A 22,941-nucleotide genomic window follows, 5' to 3' on the forward strand; every position below is an offset into this window, starting at 1 on the left:
ACATATAGAAATCATATTTATTGTCATTATATTCAAATTTAAAAATAGAAACAAAACATTGTATCTGATGTGATTGTCAGAGGCTAAAGTCAGAATACACAGTTAAAAATAAACATAATCAAAAGTAGCCTTGACTATCACTTAGATCTGCAGTCCCTAAATCCGGGTCTGGGTTGCATAGCATCGCCACCCAAGCTCTGCCACCTGCCCATCCCTCCCTCCACTGCCTGCCCCACCGCTGGTGGTGGGTGGGGGGTGGTGGGAGTGAGGGAGGGAGGGAAACTGAGCTGCACAGCGGGAAATGAACGGCAGGGGAGCCAGCTGAGCTTACTTGTATTTCTAGCTGCTCCCTATCATTTTCATCACGGCTTGAGCTCCACCTCCTGTCCGATCCCATTCTCCTCTCCCACCTCCTGTCTGTGGAAAAACTGTCTTCTATGAAACCAATCCCTCCCCATTACTTGCATCACTACCTGAGCTCTGCCTCCTTGTCCCACTTCCCAAACCCCAGAATATGGAAAAATTGTCTTCCATGAAACTGGTCCCTGGTGCCAAAATGGTTGCAGACTGCTCACTTAGATCATCCATAGAGTGCAGGTTTTGTATATTCAATTTGTAAATCATTGTCTAAAATAATCATGAATATATAATATCAAAGATCACAAATATAAAATGCAACTTTATAGTAGCATATCTTTGAAACTTAGAAGCTCAGTAAGTATAAAAAGATGCTATACCACAGGAGAGACATATCAGGAACCAGGAGCAAACTAGGTAATGAAGCCATAGCCACCTCTCTCTAACCTCAAGTTAACCAAGAAACAAACAAAACACTCTTGAATAGAAAGCCTGTAGAGAATTTACATTATGTTTTTCTTTTCCTCTCTCATTTTTATTTTTATATTTTGGAAGTGTGAACATGCTAGAATTCCTGTAAGTTAGAATATGTATTACATCCTCCATTTGAAAGCTGTCCAGCAGTGCACCACATGGAATCCTGGCCCTGCAGAGCAGTAACACGTCCACTAAATCTCGCTCCCTTCTGTGCTATTCCCTCTGCCTGTAATACCTTGATACCCACCTCCACCCTCCAAACCCAAATCCTACTCAACTGTCAAATCTCAGTCATGGTCAGAAAGTGTGTATCCCCCTAAAATTCACATGTTGAAACACCATCCCCAAATGTGATGGCGTTGAGAGGTAGGGTCTTTTGGAGGCAATTAGGATTGAGTGGAGTCACAAGGGAAGAGGCCTCATGAATGGAACTAGTGCCCTTTTAGGAGTCCCAAGAGAGCTCACTTCCTCTCTCCTCCATGAGATGACACAGCAAGAAGAATGCTACCTATGAATTTGGTCCTCATTAGACACCAAATTTGCCAGCACTTTTACCCTAGACTTCCTGGTCTCAAGAACCTGTGAGAAATATTTCTATGGTTTATAAGCTCCGTGGTCTATGGTATTCTGCTACAGTAGTGCAAGCTGAATAAGATGCCCTATTCCACAGTCTTCTCTAACCCACACTGTTTTCTCCTTCGTTTACTTACTCCATAGGTATCTACATGATCAGCAGGCCAGAGATTGTCATTTAATCCTTCCCTAAACATGAGAAAGCTTTTTTAGAGTAAAGAACATGACTTACGGTACTTTTTTGCCCACCATTCTTCTTAGTACAACCCTGGAAAAATAATACACACTCAAAAAGCATGTATTTGATCACTAATTGGTAAATAAAAAAGGTAAGTCATAGATTATTGGATCCATCCAAATTCTTACAGAAAATCAGCTGCAGAAGAATTAAAATGTTTCTAAAAACCCTAATATTATAAAAAATATTATAATGTACCTAATGCCATGAAAAGAGGTTTCCACTTATGTACCTTGTAGCCTTAGCAGGCTTTCTAGAAACACAAACATACATCCAGTGTAAAGGAAAGGAGATGTTAACAAGAACGTACCCTCTGATGCTGTAAGAACCTTCTTGTCTTTGGGGGCCAAGACATGCCCAGCATGACTGATAATCCAAACTGGAAAGTGTCGGTTTGTCAAGGAGTATAAAGCCTTCGCAAATGGCACGTAAAAGGAAGGAAAACCTGGGTTACCTAAAAAAAGAAACACAGATCTTAGATTAATCACAGCAATAAACCATATAAGACGGTATGCAGACTAAAAAAGAAGGGTCATAAAACCAGTGTATGGTGCCCCATGATCGCAGTAATGTACACAGCTATGATTTAATAATAAAAAAATAAAATAAAAAGAAGGGTCTATTTCTCCTCCTATTCTCTCCTGAATTCTTTGGAGTCCCCAGGAAGAGAAATCTTCAGACTTCAATTAAAATCATAGCAGTGCCCTATTTAAATACCCTTCAGTAGCAGCTTCCCATTGTCATCCCAATAAAGCCTGAAGTCTTTAATACTGCCCCTAAGGCTGCAGTCCCTAATCTCCAGGTCACAGACCACTACCAGTCTATGGACCATTAGGATCCAGGCCCCACAGCATCACCGCCTGAGCTCCACCTCCTGTCCCACTGCCACATCCCACACCCCACACCCGCAGTCCGTGGAAAAATTATCTTCCATGAAACGGGTCTCTGTTGCCAAAACGGTTGTGGACTGCTGCTTTAAGATCCCTCAAGATTTGATTATGCTCAATTACCAAACTGCATGAAAACTAGAAATAGAGCAGACAAAACAGTGTAGGAATCATACAAAAAGAGAACGTTCAAGAGTCTACTGCAGCGGTTCTCAACCTGTAGGTCACAACCCAGAGGAACTGCATTCAAGGGTTGCGGCATTAGGAAGGTTGAGAACCACTGGTCTACTGTTTTCTTGTCACTTGTCATAACTACTTATATCCTAAACAGATATACAGTTTGAACTTTTGGGGAGAAGACCACCGAAAAACACATGCAGGTTCTTTTTGTGTGTAGTGCGTAAACAGAAAGTATTTTTGATGTGGGTTAGTTACAGAGAAACAATAAATAAACGTTCTTTGATGTAAATAAAGATCCCTGTCAAATTTTACCAATTTCTTCTCCACTGTTCACATCTTTCAGTCTGGAGCCAGACTGCCTGGGCTGGAATCAAGCTTTGTCACTTAACAACTACATGAGATTTGACAAGTTATTTAACTTCTCTGTGTCTAGAGCTCCTCATCCATAAAATGGGGATAATTATCGTACTACCTCATGTGAAGACTAAGTGAACTGAACTATGTAAAGCACCTCAACGCTGTCTGAAGCGCAGTATTACTGTATAAATGCTAGCTACTCAAACGTGTACAACAATGGCTAGCCATAATAATAATCTGTGTATGATACTTTATCGTGCATATTGGTATTCTGCATCTATTATGTTCTAACCTAGTGACCCAAGTTCCAAATGCCTTTTTGTGATAGTGCTATTGCCATCTTTGCCAAACAGGGTGATAAGTAACTCAAACATGAGTATAATATGCTTGTTGGTCAGTTTACTGGACACTGGGAGAAAGGAGGTGTAACTTCTACGGCATCTATGGTGGCTATGGAGGGCATTGTTTCATGTCTTTTAAATTTAAATCTTCAGTAAGTTTGAAATATTTTTTGGTACAAAGAACAAAATAGCAATCCAACTTCTTTCCAAATGACTAGCCAAGTGTCCCAAGACCATTTATTATATAACCCATTCTTTCTGCACTGATTTGAAATGTCTTCTGATCCAATACTAACTTTTTACATTAGCTTGCTAATTCTGATTCCAAATAATTCTGTTTATTTTTCCTTTTCTCCTCTGCCAGTACCATACTGTCTTAATTACTACATTTTTGTTTTAATGTTTCAGTAACTAGTAGGGCAAATCCCGTCTCTTTATTTTCCTTTTCCTCAATTTCTTAGGCTGGTCTCATAAACTTTCAGATTATTTTCAGTAGTTTCAATTTTTAAAAATCTCTCTGGGATTCCATTTGAAATTCTACCATTAACAGATTATTTTAGAAAGAATTGCTATTTTTTACATTACTGTAACCTTCTAGGAATGTGTTATGTCATATTTCCAAATGTTTCTGTTGCTCAGTAAGGAAATCTATAGACTTCTTCATTGGAAGAAAACAATAATAGCTAACATTTTTAGGTACTACAACTTATTACATGGTAGGCTGCGTTTAAGTGTTTTACATAAATAATTCATTTAGCCCTGATATAAATAGTACTATTATTCTTTTCATTTTATGGATGAGAAGACTGAGGTACAGAGAGGTTAAATATCTTGCCCAAGGTCGCAAGATGCTATAAGTGCTCAATATATATTTGATGACTGAAAGAATATACAAAAGAAAATAATAATGCTAAATTGGTGATCTAATGTGCGTTCTTTTGTGTCTCTTGTTTTAAGTAATGTTACAACAGCTATATAAAATGGTTGGCATTATCTTTAGGGATGAACGTACAACCACTTGCACACTATTTGGCATATAGTAGGAGCTGAATAAGTGGTAGCTATGATTACAATAATTATGAGTATAATTAAAAATTGGCTTAACATTAAGGAGATGCCAAAGATAATAACTACATGATTGAAATTCATGAGTTACCATGATAGGATATGTAAAAACCAATGAGAACTAGACAACAGAACTGCTGTAAGACAATTTTTCCTCCCTATCTCTGTTTAAATTCTGAGTTCTTCCCCTTAAGCTTTCTGATCCACTATTTTATCAACCTCAGGTAAATAATGATGCCAAATACTTCATGTTCTTTCATTCTATTTAGTATAATAGACTCTTTTGCATCTTCTCTTAGCCATCAATTTATATTTTGAGCACTTTACTGTCTGAAAGTCACTATGTTAGGCATAAGTCAGGTGAGAGCCCTTTCATAATTTATATACTAGTGACAGAATATTCACATACAACTAATTTAGCGAGACAATTAAAAAGTCTGACGGCTCTAACGAAGGATCATGAGATAGAGAAGGTTAGAGATTAGGATGGCCTGAAGAAAAGGTCTGAGGAGTTGGCATTAGCTGAGACTTAAAAGACAAGAAACCTTGTGAACATTTGAAGGAAGAGAATAAATACTAGGAAGGGAGGAGAACAAATGTAAAGGCCTTCAAGATATAGAGAGCTTGCCTCTTGAAAACACAGAAGATCGTCCACAATTCTTGGACATCTAAGATACAGTGCACAGTGAGAGGCAGAATCTTATACGAGACGAGGTTAGAACAGAGGAGAAAGGCAATCATGAAGCACCATGTACACCATGATAGGACATATGACTGAACTGAAGTAATGTTAGAAAAGATTAAGCATGGCTCGGCGCTTGTGGCTCAAGCGGCTAAGGCTCCAGCCACATACACCTGAGCTGGCGGGTTTGAATCCAGCCCGGGCCGCCAAACAACAATGATGGCTGCAACCAAAAAACAGCCGGGCGTTGTGGCGGGCGCCTGTAGTCCCAGCTACTTGGGAGGCGGAGGCAGGTAAATCGCTTGAGCCCTGGTGTTGGAGGTTGCTATAAGCTGTGATGCCACAGTACTCTACCTGGGGTGACAGCTTGAGGCTCTGTCTCGAAAAAAAAAAAAAATAATAAGAAAGAAAAGATTAAGCAAGGGTAAGGCATGATCAGATTTAAATTTTAAAAAACATTGTTTCTGTATTAAAATTATTAGGAAATATTATAAAAATATTATAGCAATAAATTTGGAAACTTAGATGAGATGGACAGTTTTCTAGAAAGATGCAAACTACCAAAGGTTACTCAGGAAGAAATAGATAATCTGAATGGCCCTGTATTGATTAAATTAATTGAAATATAAGTTAAAAACCTTTCCACAAAGAAAATCCAGGCCCTTATAGCTTCATTGGTGAAGTCCAAAACAAACATAAAGAAAGAAATAATACCAAATCTGTACAAACTGTTCTAGAAAACAGAAGAGGAAGAAATATTTTCTAACTCGTTGTATGGAGCCAACAATACTCTCATACCAATAAATGGCACACTATTTAAAATTGCACATGAACTTTATGGCTACCCAGTATATCTATGTGTGAACTTGTATATTTTATGTAACCTACATATTGATATTAAAAAAATCATTCACTCAAATATGCTAAAAAGCAGACTGAATATCTTTTTAGTCTCTCTATAGAAAATATTATGAAACAATTGCCACTTGAAACTGCATTGTCATAATAAAATACACAGAGAATGCAGCCAATAAATGTAGGAAACAAAGCTTTCAGGCAGGTAAATAATTTAAAATCTGTTGTTTTTTGGATTTTGCAGTATTTCTAGGACTTTGTCATATCTGTAATCTGTATCTTCTTAAGGTTTACATTTTTATTCCAAATAAATATTCATTTCCACTGAAAATAAGTTAATTTCCCCCCCAAATGCCTAGAGGGGCCAGAGAGGTATTAATGCGGGGAGGCAGAAGTGGTAGGAATGGTTCCAACATAAAATCTAGGCCCCTGTCTTTAGGGGGCAGCTGCTGCTCAGCTCCAATAGAGTTCCTCTGTAAAAACCAATGTTATCATTTTGTTGTGTGCTCTTTCAGATATTTTATGTACATACTTTTTCTCACTTTTTATGCAAATGACAGATAGTGACACACACTATACTGCCCCTTTTCTTCTCTTGATAGAAGTTGAAGATTGTTCAATATCTTTGTTCCATAAAGTGTTTCTTCTTTCTTTTCCTTTTACCTTTTTTATAACCATATGGATATTATACTCTTTATCTGATAATCGGTTAATATCCAAAATATATAAATACATACAATTCAATAGCAAGAAAACAAATAGCCCAGTGAAAAAATACACAAAGTACCCAATGGACATTTCTTAGAAGAAGACACACAAATGGCCACCAGGCATATGAGAAACACATCGACATCACTAGTCCTCAGGGAAAGAGAAATCAAATCCACAGTGAGCATCTCACCTCTGTTAGAATAGCTATTATCAAAAAGTCAAGCCATGTGTGGTGGGCTCATGCCTGTAATCCTAGCACTTTGAGAGGCCAGGTGAGAAGATTGCTTGAGGCTAAGAGTTCAAGACCAGTCTAAGCAAGAGTGAGGCCCATCTCTACAAAAAGATAAAAGAAATTAGCGGGCAATAATAATGCCACTATACTCTAGCCAGGGGTATAGTGGGAGCAGAGAAAGATCCTACCTCAAAAAAAGGAAAAAAAAAGTTAAGAGATAACAAACCTTGGTGAAGACGTAGAGAAAAGGAAACCCTTGTACGCTGTTGGTAGAAATGTGTATTGGTGCAAACATTACAGAAAAGCATATAGAGGTTTCTTAAAAAATTGAAAATAGAACTACCATGTGATCCAGTAATTCCACTTCTGAGTATATATCTAAAAAAAGCCAAAATCAGTATCTTGAAGAGAAATCTGTACTCCCACATGCATTGCAGCATTATTCACAATAGCCAAGACATGGAAACAAGCTAAGTGTTCCATTAGCGGGAGAATGGATAAAGAAAATGTGTTATATATATACACAACAGAATACTATTCAACCTTAAAAAAGAAGGAAATTCTACCATTTGCAACAACATGAATAAATCTGGAGGATGTTAAGTGTAATAAGGCAGGAACAGAAAGACAACTGTTCCAGGATCTCACTTATATGTAGAATATAAAATGTCAAACTCTGCAATAAGAATTCCATTTAAAAATAAAATAAAATATGTCAAACTCATAGACACAGAAAGTAGAACAATGTTTATCATGAGCTAGAGGTGAAGACACTGGGGAGATATTAGTCAAAGAATATAAAATTTCAGGTAGGAAGAATAAGTTCAAGAGATCTATTATATATCCTGGAGGCTGTAGGATAACAACCTATTAGACTCCTGACAATAGCTGAGAGAACAGATTTTAAGTGTTCTTGTAAGAAAAAGGCATATCGAAACGTCATATTGAATATATAATTTTTATTTGTCAATTAAAAATATGTACAGTAGTACCTTCAGAGTTGACCACCTCTCTAGATTGACCGTCTCCTTAAACGACCTAATTTGCATAGACTGGACATGCAACACATGTACCTATCAGTACAGAAGGCCTAGTTCCTTATGTTGACCACTTTGTTCCAGTCCCTTGGATGGTCAACTTACAGAGGTTCTACCGTATATATAAAGAGTAAGGAATAACCAGCATATAGTTGAAACTGAGGCTACACGCAAGTGAGATCACATAGGTGTACAGCTATCCAAACAGTGGGTATCTTTCTAGTTCCTTTATCCCCTTTTATATCTGTGGAATATACAGCATCTACTCCCCTGGAGGCCTGGGGAATACAATATAAAATACAGGGCCGGCCTTGAGTATTCATAATTAAGGTGTTAATTTTCTCTTCCCCTTGAGCCCATACCGTAAGCAGAGAAACATAACATATATGATATAATTTTTCTTTCTTGAGACAGTGTCTTACACACTGCCCCAGGTGGAGTACAGTAGTGTCATTCTAGCTCATTGCAACCTCAAACTTCTGGGCTCAAGTAATTCTCCTGAGTCAGGCTCCCAAGAATCTGAGACTACAGATGTGCACAATGCCCAGCTAATATTTCCTATTTTTGGTAGAGATGAGGTCTCACACTTGCTCAGGATAGTCTTGAACTCTTGACCTAAAATGATCATCCCATCTCAGCCTCCCAAAGTGCTAGGATTACAGGCATGAATCATCAAGCTCAGCCAATATCACTGTACTTAAATTATTTCTCATTAGGTAAGTCTTCTTAACCAAACTTAAGTTTAATTTCTTTAACAGTAGCCATTGCTTGTTATATTTACAGTTCTCTGTAACCAGTGGCAATAGCAGCAGGAGGCTAAGCACATGGAACTCACATACAAACTGAATGCTTGGCTGGTAACATGAAAATCTAACTTTATTATAGACAGAAGTGGTAAATGCAATGCAAACACTTAAATATCATTGTATACAGGACTTCATACTTCACCACTTTAGTGTTATGGCTTATATTAAACTTTATAAACCATGAACTAAACTTCCTGGTTCAGAAACCACAAAGGAAATTGAAAGGGCCATGTTAATACAACTAAACAAGATGAAGAAATAGATACAGATAAACACATACACGTACAGAGAGAGAGAAAGAGAGAGGTTGAAAGTGATCTCTAGGTGTTGGGAAACATTCCAACATAGACATGTAAATAAAACATTTCATAAAGATTTATATGAAAATCTGGACAAACACATAATACTCAAATGCCTAAACAAAGTATAAGAGAGTCTATGGTGATTATCTCTAGGCCCTGACTGCCAATAAACTCTAGTCAACACTGTAATTGTAGACTTACACTTCCCAGTTAATGTTATACTTTCGGGGACAAAACCCACCATATATCAAGTGAATATGGCACAGCAGCTAAATAGTAGGTTCTCATGTGGGCAGAACTTTGAGTTCATCCATGGAACCTTGTCCACTCTATCTCCTATCACAATGCTCACAGAACAAGATAACGTTATTGTAGAATCCCCCATGACCATCTGAGAATTACAATAATTCAGTATGTTCCATAGTAAATCCTCAAATTGCCTCCCTTTCCTCATTTCACTACTTAAAGAAAAACCAAGGACGTTACTTAACAGAAATTCTAGATCAAAGGTTCGCTGGGAAAGATGACACTAAATAAACAATTCTCTAATCTGTGAATTTTCCTAAATCACTCTTCATTATCATTACTAACCTAAAAGTATAGAACTAATTTTGATAGCTGTAAAAGCAGAATGATTTTAAATGAAATGTATGTCACTTTATCAGAGATGGACATAACTTGGTGTATATAATGGCTTACTAATTTTTTTGTTGACTTTTTTTTAACCTTTATTCAAATTAATATGAAGGTACAATATTTAGGTTACATTGTTCTCACTTCCAGGGTAAAGTTCCATTTGGTGAGATCTCATGTCCTCCCCCTCCCCTGGCTTACTAATCCTTAAAATACTGTCATCCTAATTTCCTCAATAATACAAATTGACTAGGCCCCCTCAAATAAAATGCAATTCTGCCTTCTAAATCTAATGAGTGGCACCAGACTACAGATCTCAGGAATTTAAAGAGAAGAGCCAAGTGCAGCAACGAAAACAGAAGAGCAAACTTAAAAGAACTAAGAAATGAAATGCGTTCTGAAAATGTCACAGCACTATACACAATGGTATTATAAAATGAATGTTTCAAGCTTCCCACCATCCATAGTGCCTCTATCTCCTCATTATATCTGAAACATGGCTCTCCCCTGCCATGGACTCCTGTCCTTTCAAGCTTCTTTAGTAGAGGTCACTCTCTCTTCTCTAACACTTTGTATACTCAATGAGAGCAAAGATTTTACAACAAAGTATTTGTAGTAGCTAGGCAATGGTTGAGTAAATGAAAAGCTCTAAGTGGAGAAATAGAATGGGCTGTCTTCTCCTCTTACTATTTTACCTCTCCTCTTTTTAAGACTCAAACCTCTACTCCCATCTATCAAGTTTTTAGTTGCTCCACATTCCCTGGAAACTCTGACTCTTCAGTGACAGTTGCACTTGCCACACCCTGTCTTAAGAGATTTCAAAATCCAGTTGGAGGTATGAAGCCAACACCTTTATTCCACAATTCATTCCTGTGACCAAATCTAAAGAACTTCACCTATGTTAAACTTAAGCAACTAATTCCTATGGCAACATCCTAGATTAGGTGTGACTATCATAATCCCCTGGACAGCTTATTAAAACACTGATTGCCCAACCCCCTGACTTTCTGGTTCAGAAGGTCAGAGATAAGGCCTAAGAACTTGCATTTCTAACTAAAGTTCTAGATGATATTCATGGGCCTGACACTAACTTTCAGAACCACAGGCCTACATTTTTTCCAATAACCAGAAATGGTTAACATTCAAAGCATCCTAATTCTGATAGGCCTTTTCCAGTTCAAGTATCTGCTCTTTTACACATCACCCCAGTAAACCTGCTATTCAATTACAGAGCTTCCCTAAAATACATCTACTTATTTTTGGTGGACAATTGTTTCTTTTATATATATATATATCCTGTATATCTACTGCTGTAAATGCTGACCACTTTCCTCAAGGCCCCTATGCACCCTTCAGCATCCTCACTCTCAACAAATGACCTCAACTCTTAACAGAGAAAACAGAAGTCAGGAGGCAGGAACCACTTCACTCCCCTCTGTAATGCCTTCACCTGTCTCTGTTTTAGTAAACAACTTCACCTACATCTTCCTAATCTCAAAGGCATATCCCTTTTCTAGTCCAAGATAATCTTTCTACTTATTTTCTCTATCCTATTTTATCTAGTGGCTTCCAAATCTCCTTTTGACACATCTACAATATCAAACTCTCCTCACTATTGGCAGATTACATGTATTTTTAATTTTAATAGATACTGACAGATTGATTTCAAAAACGACTGTTATATCCTGGCAGAAGACTTGAGGTTTATTCCCAGAAAAGGTTAAAATAAAGAGAGATTCTGGAGTAGGAATTTTAGTCCAGCTAAGAATAGAAGTACCACATTGAGAAGAGCTTAGATTATGTGTAACTAAACACTGAAACTGCCTCTCTCCTGTTCTGCTCTGAACATTTAAAGACAGGCTTCTAACTTTCAACAAGAGATTGGAAGATTTCTTCCTGGGAAAACTGAACAATCCAAGAAAGAGCTTCAGATTGAAAGCTGGAAATTCCCCAATGAAATCATGGATTCCTATCCAATCACCTTAGGATGAGACTCAGCTAGGATGTCTAACCACCCTGTTTTGCCCAGGACTGCCAGTTTTAGACAGAAAGTCACATCTTAGAAGTTCCTATAGTCCAAGCAAACCAAAATATCACTCTAGGCACACCTGTGGACAAGCCCCACTCCTGAATACAAAGCTTTCAATCTGTTGTGTCTTCTTTAAAATGAATAGATAATGAAGGATTACCAGACATTTCAGGAAAAATGAACACTACTGCAAACCAACAGAAAAAGGAACACAATGAAAACTCTTACAAATACAAGTTGCCAAAGAAAACGACACTGCATCCATTAAACAGCAGACTGTAAAAACAGAGAAGAGGGGAAAAAAATAGCTCTTTGAACTGAAGTACATGATTTTCTGGTTTAAAAGGGTCCCCAAACCCCAAGTAGAATGTACGACAAAGACACTCACACTAAGGCGCTTCACTGTAAAATTTCGGAGTCACAGAACAAAGAAAAGGGTTCCAAAGGATTTCAAAGGGGTGTAGAGGACACTTCAGTTACAATAGATCAAAAATCAGAATGATACCAAGCCTTCTCATAGGCAGCTCTGAACCCCGAAAACAATGATTAATGCTCTACAAATTATAAGAAAAAATTATTTCAACTGATGACTCCATTCTGAACCTCAGAGTCAAAGCATTGTATAATACACATACTCTTATCTGACAATGTGAATGTTACTTTCTTTGCATTATTATTATTGCTTAATATTTTGATGAAGCAATCATCTGATTTCTTTTCTGAATGTATTTATTGTTGTTCATTCTTTACGAGGTTTTTAGTTTTAATCCTTATCTTAAACATTGTTATTGTTATTGTTATTAAATTTTAAGCCTTTTTAATTCTGTGAAGGCAAAAGTGGAAACCTAATAAACACATGTATATGTAAAAAAATTATTTCTAAACTAAAAGTCTAATAAGACATTTTTTAACATGCTGTATCTTTAAAAGATTACTTCTCCTGTACCTCTTCTCAGGAGACTATTAGATGTGCTCCACCAAAAACAAGGGAATAAATTAAGAAAGAGGAAAACACAGGCTCCAGGAGAAAGTGACAGGAATCCCCAGGACGGCAGCTATGAGCAGGCCTGGAGATCAATCAGTCCAGGCTATAGCCCAAGACCAGAGTGGTCTGGAGGGATAGCTCCAAGACAAAAATAAACTGATTATTCAAATGTATTGAGAGGATTTTTTCACTTCTAGAGAACAGTTCCAGGATAAATGAGAAAACTAAGTAAAAACAAACAAACAAAAATACCTAAACCAATAATTAACTTTAACCCAAGGAAAGCAAACAAAAATATACAAGAAAGAAAATGTAAGTATAATTTCCAATAGGCTTGGCTATAATATAATATAAGATAATGTCATAATAACAAACTAAATGAATACTCATCTAACCAAAAGGGTGCATGCTTGTTCATTGAGAAGGGAACATCTAAGAAAGCTAATCCTTTTCTTTCATGGAGGAAGTCAATAGATAAATGTCTAATATTGAAAATTCAAGAAAGATTAATATAAGTCTTTCATTTAAAAATGTGGACTAAATATCAGAGGAATAACCCACTACTGAAAGTGTTTGCCTCTGAGACTATTAGCTGGAACTAGAAAAATTGACTTTAAACATCATACAGTCTTTTTTTTTTCTCCTAATGAAGCAAAATAAAAATAAAAATACTGTGAAGGCAAAAGAAGAGAGGACAAAAATACGCTGGAAAAGAATAAAAGTGAGCCGGGGCAGGTTCTAAAAGATACATAAAAATATCATAAAACTTTATCTTTAAAGAAAAAAACCCAGCAAGGTCCAGTGTCTCACACATATAATCCTAATACTTTAGAAGGCTGAGTCAGGAGAATCATTTGAAGCCAAGAATTCAAGACCAGCCTGAGCAACACAGTGAGACCCCACCTCCACAAAAAAATTAAAAAATCAGCCAGGCACGATTACGTGCACCTAGAGGTCCATCCACCACTAGGCTGAGACAGGAGGATTGCTTATGCCCAAGAGTTCAAGGCTATAGTGAACTATGTTCATGCCAGTGTACCCCTGACTTAGGGACAGATGAGATCCTGTCTCAATAAATTAATCAATCAATCAAAAACATGAAGAACACAGGAAGACACAGAAAATACAGAAAGAGATTCTCAGCATTTTAAATGAATGCTGCAAGTCAGTAGGGAAAAGATGGATTATAAATAAATAATTGTGGGTTAAGCAGTAATCCATCTAAGGAGAGGGAGAAGAAAACTAGATCTCTTCCTCAGTTCCTGACCTTAAATTCTAGATCCTTTAAACTTAAAGATTACAAATGAAAATAAAATCACTGGAAGACAAGGCAGAAAAAAGAAAGATTACAGTAGAACCATTGTAAGTTGACCACCCAACGGTCTATAACAAACTGGTCAACATATGGAGGTGGTCACCATAAGGAACTTCCATTGAGTACATGTGATGCATGTCTGGTCTGTGAAACTAGGACAACTTAAAGAAGCGGTCAATGGAGGGACGTGGGTAACTATGGATGGAGGCTCTACTGTATTTCATAATCTTGGAGTAGAGAAGGCATTTCTAAAAAAGTCATAATACCTAGAAGTCTTTTTTTTTTTTTCCAGGTCTGTTTTATGTCTTTTTTTAAAATTATTAAATCATAGCTGTTTACATTGATATGATCATGGGGCATCATACACTAGTTTCACAGAGCGTTTGACCCACTTTCATCACAATCGTTGACATAGCCTTCCTGGCATTTTCTCAGTTATTGTGCTAAGATATTTACATTCCACATTTACTAAGTTTCACATATACCCTTGTAAGATGCACCGCAGGAAGAAACTGACTATTTTGGCCACATAACCATGACACTTTCTGTACAACCAAACGAACATTGTAAATGACGTCAAAAGACAAACCAGGAAAGATTCTTGCCATATATGAGAGAGAAAACAATTTTACTTTAAAATAAAAAGCTTTTACAAATCATTAAGAAAAACATTGATAATGCAACCGAAAAATAGGCAAGGGTTTCAAACTGGGAATTCACAGAGTAATAACCCCAAATGGATTATAAACATATATGCTCAAACTTACAATGTAAAAAGTACTTCAAATACCTGCAATCAAACAAGCATCTACCCCAGTATTCTGCTGACAGTGATCTAGCAAAAGTCCCAAGGGACCGAGTTGCCAAATCTCAGAATAAACCTTTTTAAATAAACATATAATCATCTTGAAATGAGGCAGAGAAACAGTTTAGGAAACTGTCAAAAACCTTGATAGATTTCTGAATATTAAGAATTTTTATAAAAGAACATTACAAAACTATCCACATAGTATACTTCCAATTGTGATATATACACACATATGTAAAACAGCCAACAAAATATACATAATATAAACACACAGAAGAAAAACAAAGCCAAGCCATCAAAATATTAAAGATGATTGTTATCAATGGGTCAAGTGATTTTTATTTCCTTTCATTAGGTTTTCCATATTTACCAAATTCTGTATAATTAACCCATAATAGTTTTACAATCAGACATAGGTATGAGTGTCTGTGTAAAGTCTCCTCACTCAGACCTTCATACTCACCAGGAATGATAAAAATAAGCAGTTTGGGTCTGCTGACACTTCGATCATTAAAGAAGTCAGTCCATGGCCCACATTTTAGAACCTGCGTTTCAACTCCACCACACAAAACAAATTCCTCCTGCACCAGAATGTCTTCTTTGAGTTTTGAGTTCATTTCTAAATAAGGGAAGAAAATCAATATGAAGAGTCGGTAAAATGTAAAACCACGAGCCAAAGAAAATAAAAAAGAGCAAATTTCAACATTATTTAGCTATTCTGGATTAGAGACTGAAAGACAGATTAAAACAAACCACAAGGGTAGTTAGAAACTGGGAGACACATTTTTTGGCAAAATAACATTATAGAGGTGGTTTGAATCTAATCAGATTAGCCTTTCCCATGGTTGTCCTCTCATGTCTAAATCGGCAATGACCATGCCTTAATATAACTTATACTTTCCCTCTGCTGCAATTCTCTTTCAGCTCGGTGTGTTTCCACTGACAGTTCTCACTTCCTTCCCTTGGTGAAGACTGGTGAACAAAGCGCAGAGGTTATGCCTCGCCCTTGCCTTCTCCCAGCAGGACAGTGAGAGGGACAGTGAACCCCATACGGCCTCCTATTTCCTTTTATTACTCCTCTCCTGTTGTTAAGTTCTATAAGTGCATTTTTAGTTATTATGAAATTAATATATTATTATTAAATAAATTATGAAATGGGTAGATGGAGTAAAATCAGAAGATGAGGTAACACATGAACAATTTTCAGAATAATCTAAGTATGTGCAAAAATGTTGGTCCAAATCATTTCTATCACTCCTCCATCTCTGCCTCAGCTTTCCCTGTCTACTGACAGCACCAGATCTCAAACCTTCGCTGGTCTGTCTTCCTCTTTCACTACCTTCCCTCACTCAAATCCCAGAGTCAAGACTGGAAGAACTCTTGTAGCCTTTCCTCCTCTTCCCACTTTACACTGACCTTGCACTGTAGCCTGTCCTGCCTTCTCATTGCCTCAGTGTCCCTACACTTTTTTGCTCCTATAACTTTGCTCATATTATACTAACTACTTCCAAATGCTTTCCCTCTTCATGCAGTTATAAGTTTATTGCCCCTCCACTCCAAATTCATCCTCCATAGCCTTCTCTGGGAAAATGGATCTGGGCCCTTGAAATATTTTTCCTTTACAGCTGCCATGATGTTAAGCTCTGTCAGTAGAGTACACTGAAGAGACTTGGTAGGAGGAAGGAGTTTTCTCAGCAGATTTCTGGAGCTTTTACTTCCCCCCTTCCACTGCCCCACTACTGTGAGATTTCTTTGTTGTACCAGTTTACAACCAGAGACGATTCTGCCCCCAGAGGACATATGGCAATATCTGGAACTATTTTTCATTGTCACAACTTGGAAGAGCCACTGGCATAGAGTGACTAGAGGCAGAGGGTGCTGCTAAACATCCTACAATGTACAGGACAGTCCCCCGCAACAAATTGTCCATCCCCAAAGGTCAATAATGCCAAGGTTGAAAACCACTGGTCTAGTGCGAAGTGCCTCCAAGGTATAGCTTTCTCCAGCATCTGGCTAACTGCTGTGGGCTTACTCCATCCACCTTTCTACTCAGGCAGTAACTACATTGCTGCCAGGAGCCTCAGACGAGGTTCCTGCTGGTGAAACCCTCTCCTCAGTCCTTACACACATGCCTGGTCAGCCAGCCACCTAACCTTTGTTCAATACAGCAGCCTGGAACTTCCTTGCCCCAATCTGTTCACGTAGTGCTCTAGATTGCTCCATAGGGAGGCCTCTCCAACTTCCAAGTCCAGCAAGTCCCTGAAGGGGTCTCCAACTCCCTCTGTACTCACCTACCAGCCTCAACTCACCTGCGCCCCTAGGGTTATTACTGTGGCCCTCCCTAGCACAGATACTATGTGCTCCAGGGCTCCCTTATACCTACAGCAGTGCCTTGACCTCTGCAAGCTCTCCCACCAGTCTTGGCTGACCTGCTGACACAGCGACAGTGTACCAGCTTTGGCCCTGGCATCTGAGCAAATGTCTCTACGTTCAATGGGCTGCAACCACACCTTCAGTGAATTCTGAACCCTTATTTCAATCTCAATTTTGTCTTTCCTTGGGTACTTTCCCTCAGCCCTCGGGGCCTTTTAGAGTTCTCATATAGTCACTTTATAGTTTCTCTCCTATCATAACCTAACAATTCTTTATGTTAATCATTTAAGTTACAGTGGGGTTTCTGTCTCCTGATTTGACAACAGATTGATACAACCTTCATCGATCTACGCATATTTTTCTCTGTAAATTTTCTCCTACCTTAGAATTTAGCTCAAATACTACTTCCTACATGAAACCTTCCCTAAGCACCCCAAGTAAACAAATTATTGCTTCCTCTAAATTCCTAGCACCTGTCTTTATCACAAGGTGGCAGTGGCAAAAGTAGTCAGCTAGGCTTTACTGTATAAAACTCACTACTGGTGTCTTGGCATGTTCTCCTACAGCACCACTATCAAGAAATTCACTACAAACACTACCTGTTTCCCCCCTAGATTGAACATCTGAAGGAAAATGCCATGCTGGCTAGGATGTGCTAAAATGATAAATTCCACACACTGATGGTAATAATGAAAATGGTCTTTGGAAAGCAATCTGGCAGCATGGGTCAATACCCATTAAAACCATAAACTCTGATTCAGTCATTTGGGGGTATCAGTTCTAAGAAAAAAAATCCCAAATTCTTCTTTAAAGACTGATACATACATAGAATGCTATTTATAACATTGAAAAGCTGAGGAACCTAAACGGTTATTAATAGCTGTATAGTTACGTAAATGATAACAAACCATTATACAGAAAGACACTGAAAATTTTATATATGACTCAACAGTAGGGAACGATTAAATAAATTGTAGTTCAATATAATGATCGAATATTACGTTCCAACAAAACTGCTCTGCTCTGCTAAGTTGGTTATAATTTATCCATTTGCTTTCTAATATTTCTCTAATCTGATATTATGCTGACTCTTCCCTTATTCATTTATGCCTTTATTACTTGTACTGTCAACTTAGTGAATTTAGAGAAGAAAAAATAAACATATATACTCTAAGCTCAATGTTAAACCAATGTCCAAAACTGAGTTTCTTAAATAAAAATACTTAGAAAAATGAAAAATCTTCACTTAAAAAATGGGATCCGTTACCATTCAAAACAGATTGACTATTCAAATAAAGTATCACTTTTTATGTATTTTTAGTTCACTAATAAATGTCACTGTAACACAGTCTCCAAAACTATCACAAAACACAGTATATTTATAAAGGTTCTGATGTTTATAATGTGTTAGAAACAATATTAGATTTTGCTGTTAAACACAATATTAAATTAGAGCACTAACTGAGAAGACACTGGTTAAACTTAATACTTTCACCAGAAGAAAATTCAATGTTATTAACTACAAAATTATTAAATACATTCAATTCATAAATATTTAACTTCAAGCAAATGATACTTTTGGAGTTTGGTTAGCCACTGAATTAATAAGAATTCAAATAGACTTAAACTTAAGCACAGTCTATACAAATTGGAAAACAAACAAAACAAGCTCCAACACTGCAGATAAAATACAACTGAAAAACATGGAGTTAACATATGTATTTAAAAAGCATCTTTTATTTTACTTCACTCTTGTATTTCTGAATTTAAATTAAAACTCTTCCTTACCTAAGAATCCAAGGTAATTCAGGTTCTCCAAACAAGTGGCAGATTAACAATGGATAATGTGTTGTAACTATATATTGTGAAAAGGTGATGACCCACCTTCAGCCTCAGCCTATAGGCAACCTTTAATGAAATCAATTTTGACAAGCAGCAAGACTGACGCTGGACAAAAACCAAGTGTGGGTATAATTTATACAACTTAGACAAGCCCATTTTCTTTCTTAGAGATAAGTGTTCATTTGCTTACATTAATGGGCAAATGTTATTTAGCAAGATCTTTTTTTCCATTTCAATCTAAACCTAGACAGTATTTAAAACAGAAAGTAGCATTTGACCATTCTAGAGGTTCAAATGTATAAAGTTTATTATAATAAATTTATTAAAGTATTTATGATACAAATATGTATATGCCAGTCATTAACTGATTTATTATGTATTTATATGTTTAAATATATAGTATATTAAATATTATATGTATTTATCTACTTAATATTTCTTATAAAGTCAGCCAATAAGAACAATGAGGCTGTACTAATGAACAAAAATACTTAAAAGTGGAGTTATAAACACATCTTGTACAATAATGTCTCTGTTTTTTCTATTCAGAAAGAATTATGCTTTCTTCATGTAAGAACTGCAAATAAAAGTTTCTTTAAAAGCTCATATTACAATGTCCAGATAGACTTCAATTAAACTAAACAAGAAAAATGGTAGTAAGACAGTTTCCTTTCAAAGTTAAAGCACTAACAACATCTAACATAACTTATATTTATCACACATATAAGGTGAGTGAGAAGCATCTATCACTTCCCCACATGCCAAAAACTTTATATATAATATTGCCAAATACGGACAACGGTGTGCACTGTGCCATCGTCCTGGGTCCTGTGTGCATATACACTTTGCACGTGTCTGAGCCTTCACTGGCAATTAATTAGTGCTGTTCCTGGTATTAAAACTACTAATACAATACTTTGTGACTGGGTCAAGTGCAGATTTAATTTTTAAAGGCCCAGAGAAGAGTACAAAATGAGTGATTGATATTAAAACATAATATAAGAAAAAATATAAATAAAAATGCCAACAGAAGATTTATTGCAAGTCTGTTTTTTAATTGCATTGTTTCAGCAACAAACATTATCATGCTAGTAATCTATATATATTAAAGGTTTGGTAAATAATAGAAGTGGGAGTTGTTTTTAATTAGTTGTTTTTTAATTAGTTTGAAATACATATTAGAATTTTCAATCTACGTTAGCAATGATAGAATAGCTTGTTTTCAGATAATCTTCCACAGAGAACAATCAGAAAAGCCAGAGACATTTTTGTCAAATCTGTTAAAAAAAATCAGTAACCACAAAAAGAATTGTACAAAAATGTGTAACAAGAAGTTAATAAAAGAGGAAATAAAAATATAATTAACATAAAAGTGAGCAGAAAGCAAGGAAGGAATAGGGAATAGAAGACATGACATATCAAAATGCGTGGAATACAGACAGACATGAATACAGGACGATTTAAAGCTCAGAAATGCATATATTAAAAAAGGCTGAGAATTAAGGATTTAACAACCCAGTTTAAGAAATAAGAAAAATATATGATGATATATAAATAAATTTTTAAAAGATGATAATAAAGAGTAGAAATTAATGGTGGAGGACAACAAGTTTATATTAGAGACGATCAGCAAAGCCCGAAGTTTATTCCAAGACTTATAAATAAATAAATAAACCTCTGAAATGACCCATCAAAAAAAGAGAGTGCATAGATAACTAATATCAGAAGAGAAAAAGGATATTACTCCAGATAATACAGACATCAAAAACAATAATAAAAGAATATTATGAAGTAATTTATGTCAAGAAATTTGACATGGGCAAATTCTAAGAAAAATAAATACAAGAAGACCAGAATAATTTTTTTTTTTTTTGCTGAGACACAGTCCTACCCTATGCTCTGAGCAGAGTGCAATGGTGTCACAGCTCACTGCAACCTCAGACTCGGGCTGTGGGCATCCCACTGTCTTAGCCTCTGGAAGCTGCAGGGATTACAGGCATTCGCTGTGGCGCCCGGCTGGTTTTCTACATTTTCTTCATGAGTCGGGGGCTCACTCTCGCTCAGGTGAGTCTCGAGCTCCTGAGCTCAAGCCATTCTCCCTCCTCAGCTTCCCATAGTGCTGGCGTGAGCCACCGCACCCGGCAAGACTAAAAGAATCTTAGGAGAACTTTATCTTTTAAAGACACTGAAGTCATAATTCCTGTCCAGAAGAAACAGTCAACACTTAAGGAAGAAATAACATCAATCTTACATAGAGTGGTCCAGAGAATAGAAAAACAGGACCACTTTTCAACCAAATTTATGAGGTCAGCAAACCTTGATATCAAAATCTGACAAAGATGTCATACGAAAGGAAAATTACAGGCCAATCCCTCTCTTGAACACAGATGCAGAAAACCTATTCAAAATAATAGCAGACCAAGTAATATAGGAAATGGTAATATATGATGATATATATATATATATACACACACACACCAGAAATGAAAGGTTGTTTAAATATTTAAAAATTTTAATCAATTTATGACATTAACAGAATAAAGGAGAAAATTCATATAATAATCTTAATTGATATAGAAAATATATGTAATAAAATCCAATAGTCATAAAAAACTAAAAGAAAAACAGGAATTTTCTTTTATGAAATGCAAATATGAAATGTATACTATTTTCATGTGACATAAATATTAAAACGCAAAAGTAAATGTTTTACTAAGGGTGAAATACTTAAAGCTCCTGAGTTTGGGATCGAGATGTAGAGGCCTGCTAGCAACATGTCTATTCTATTATGAATTGTCCTTGAAGTCAATAGAATTGTATCAGCCTGCTAGCAACATGTCTATTCTATTACGAATTGTACTTGAGGTCCAAAAGAATCTACACATACTCTATTTGAATTAAGTGACTGCAACATGGTCATTAGCTAAAAGGTTAATATATAAAAATCAAATATATTTCTATACATCAGCAAGAAGCAACTAGAAAACAAAAACTTTAAAATGATACCCCTTATAATAGCACTCAAAAATCAAATACTTAGGAATAAATCTAACAATGTACAAGTCATTTACACAGAAAGCTATATATAATATTATAGTTTGCTGAGAAAACTTAAATAATATGGGGACCAACCATATTCATGAGCTAGAAGACTCAGTAAACTTCAACTTAGATTTTGTAAAATTCCAGTCAAAATCAACAGACTTTTCCCCCCTTTCCTTTTCTCTTTTTTAATGAAAACTGGAAAGTGAATTCTAAAATGTGTATGGAAATAAAAAGTCAAGAACAGCCAAGACAATTGTGAAGAATAACCACAAAGATGGAGGACTTTACCCTATATCTAGACTTAATAAAAAAGATACAATTACTAAGCACAAAGACAAAACATTGGAAAAGAACAGAGAATCCAGAAACAAATCCAAACATACATGCACATGATTTATGACAATGGTGTCTCCGAAGAAAGTAAGGAAAAGATCTTTCAAATAAATGATGCTGGGTCAACTGGATACTTATATGGATAATAAATGAATCTTGACTCTTATCTCAAACCATACACAAAATATAAGACTAGGTATATTGTACATCTAAAGGAGAAAAGTAAACAATAAAGCTTCCGAAAGATAACATTAGAACATACCTTTATTAGCTTAGGATGGCCAAAGGTTACTTAAACAAGATATTGTATATTTTAACCATAAACAAAAGACTTTTTAAATTGCATCCACTAAGATTAAGAACTTATATTCAGCAAAAGAGACTATAAAAAGAGTGAGAAGACAAGTTACAGAGTAGAGACATTATACAAACACACACACATATTTTGTGTAAAGTATATGTATACATATATGTATAG

General features: G+C 36.2%; 1 protein-coding gene across 2 annotated transcripts in view; it reads right to left on the reverse strand.

The window, feature by feature from the left end:
• Nucleotides 1-22,941, reverse strand: part of LDAH (lipid droplet associated hydrolase) — a 141,429-nt gene that overhangs the window by 114,625 nt on the left and 3,863 nt on the right. For both annotated transcript variants that reach the window (XR_008379646.1, XM_053589131.1), the window contains exons 2-3: nucleotides 15,334-15,489; nucleotides 1,956-2,099 (exon numbers count right to left, since the gene is read on the reverse strand). Coding sequence is in view for 1 of the 2 variants with exons in the window: in XM_053589131.1 (XP_053445106.1) it covers nucleotides 1,956-2,099; nucleotides 15,334-15,487 (298 nt within the window). In the remaining variant the exon portion in view is untranslated. The remainder of the gene's footprint in view (nucleotides 1-1,955; nucleotides 2,100-15,333; nucleotides 15,490-22,941) is intronic.

The sequence above is a fragment of the Nycticebus coucang genome, chromosome 4 (assembly GCF_027406575.1).
Source record: "Nycticebus coucang isolate mNycCou1 chromosome 4, mNycCou1.pri, whole genome shotgun sequence".
In the NCBI taxonomy this organism is placed as follows: domain Eukaryota; kingdom Metazoa; phylum Chordata; class Mammalia; order Primates; family Lorisidae; genus Nycticebus; species Nycticebus coucang.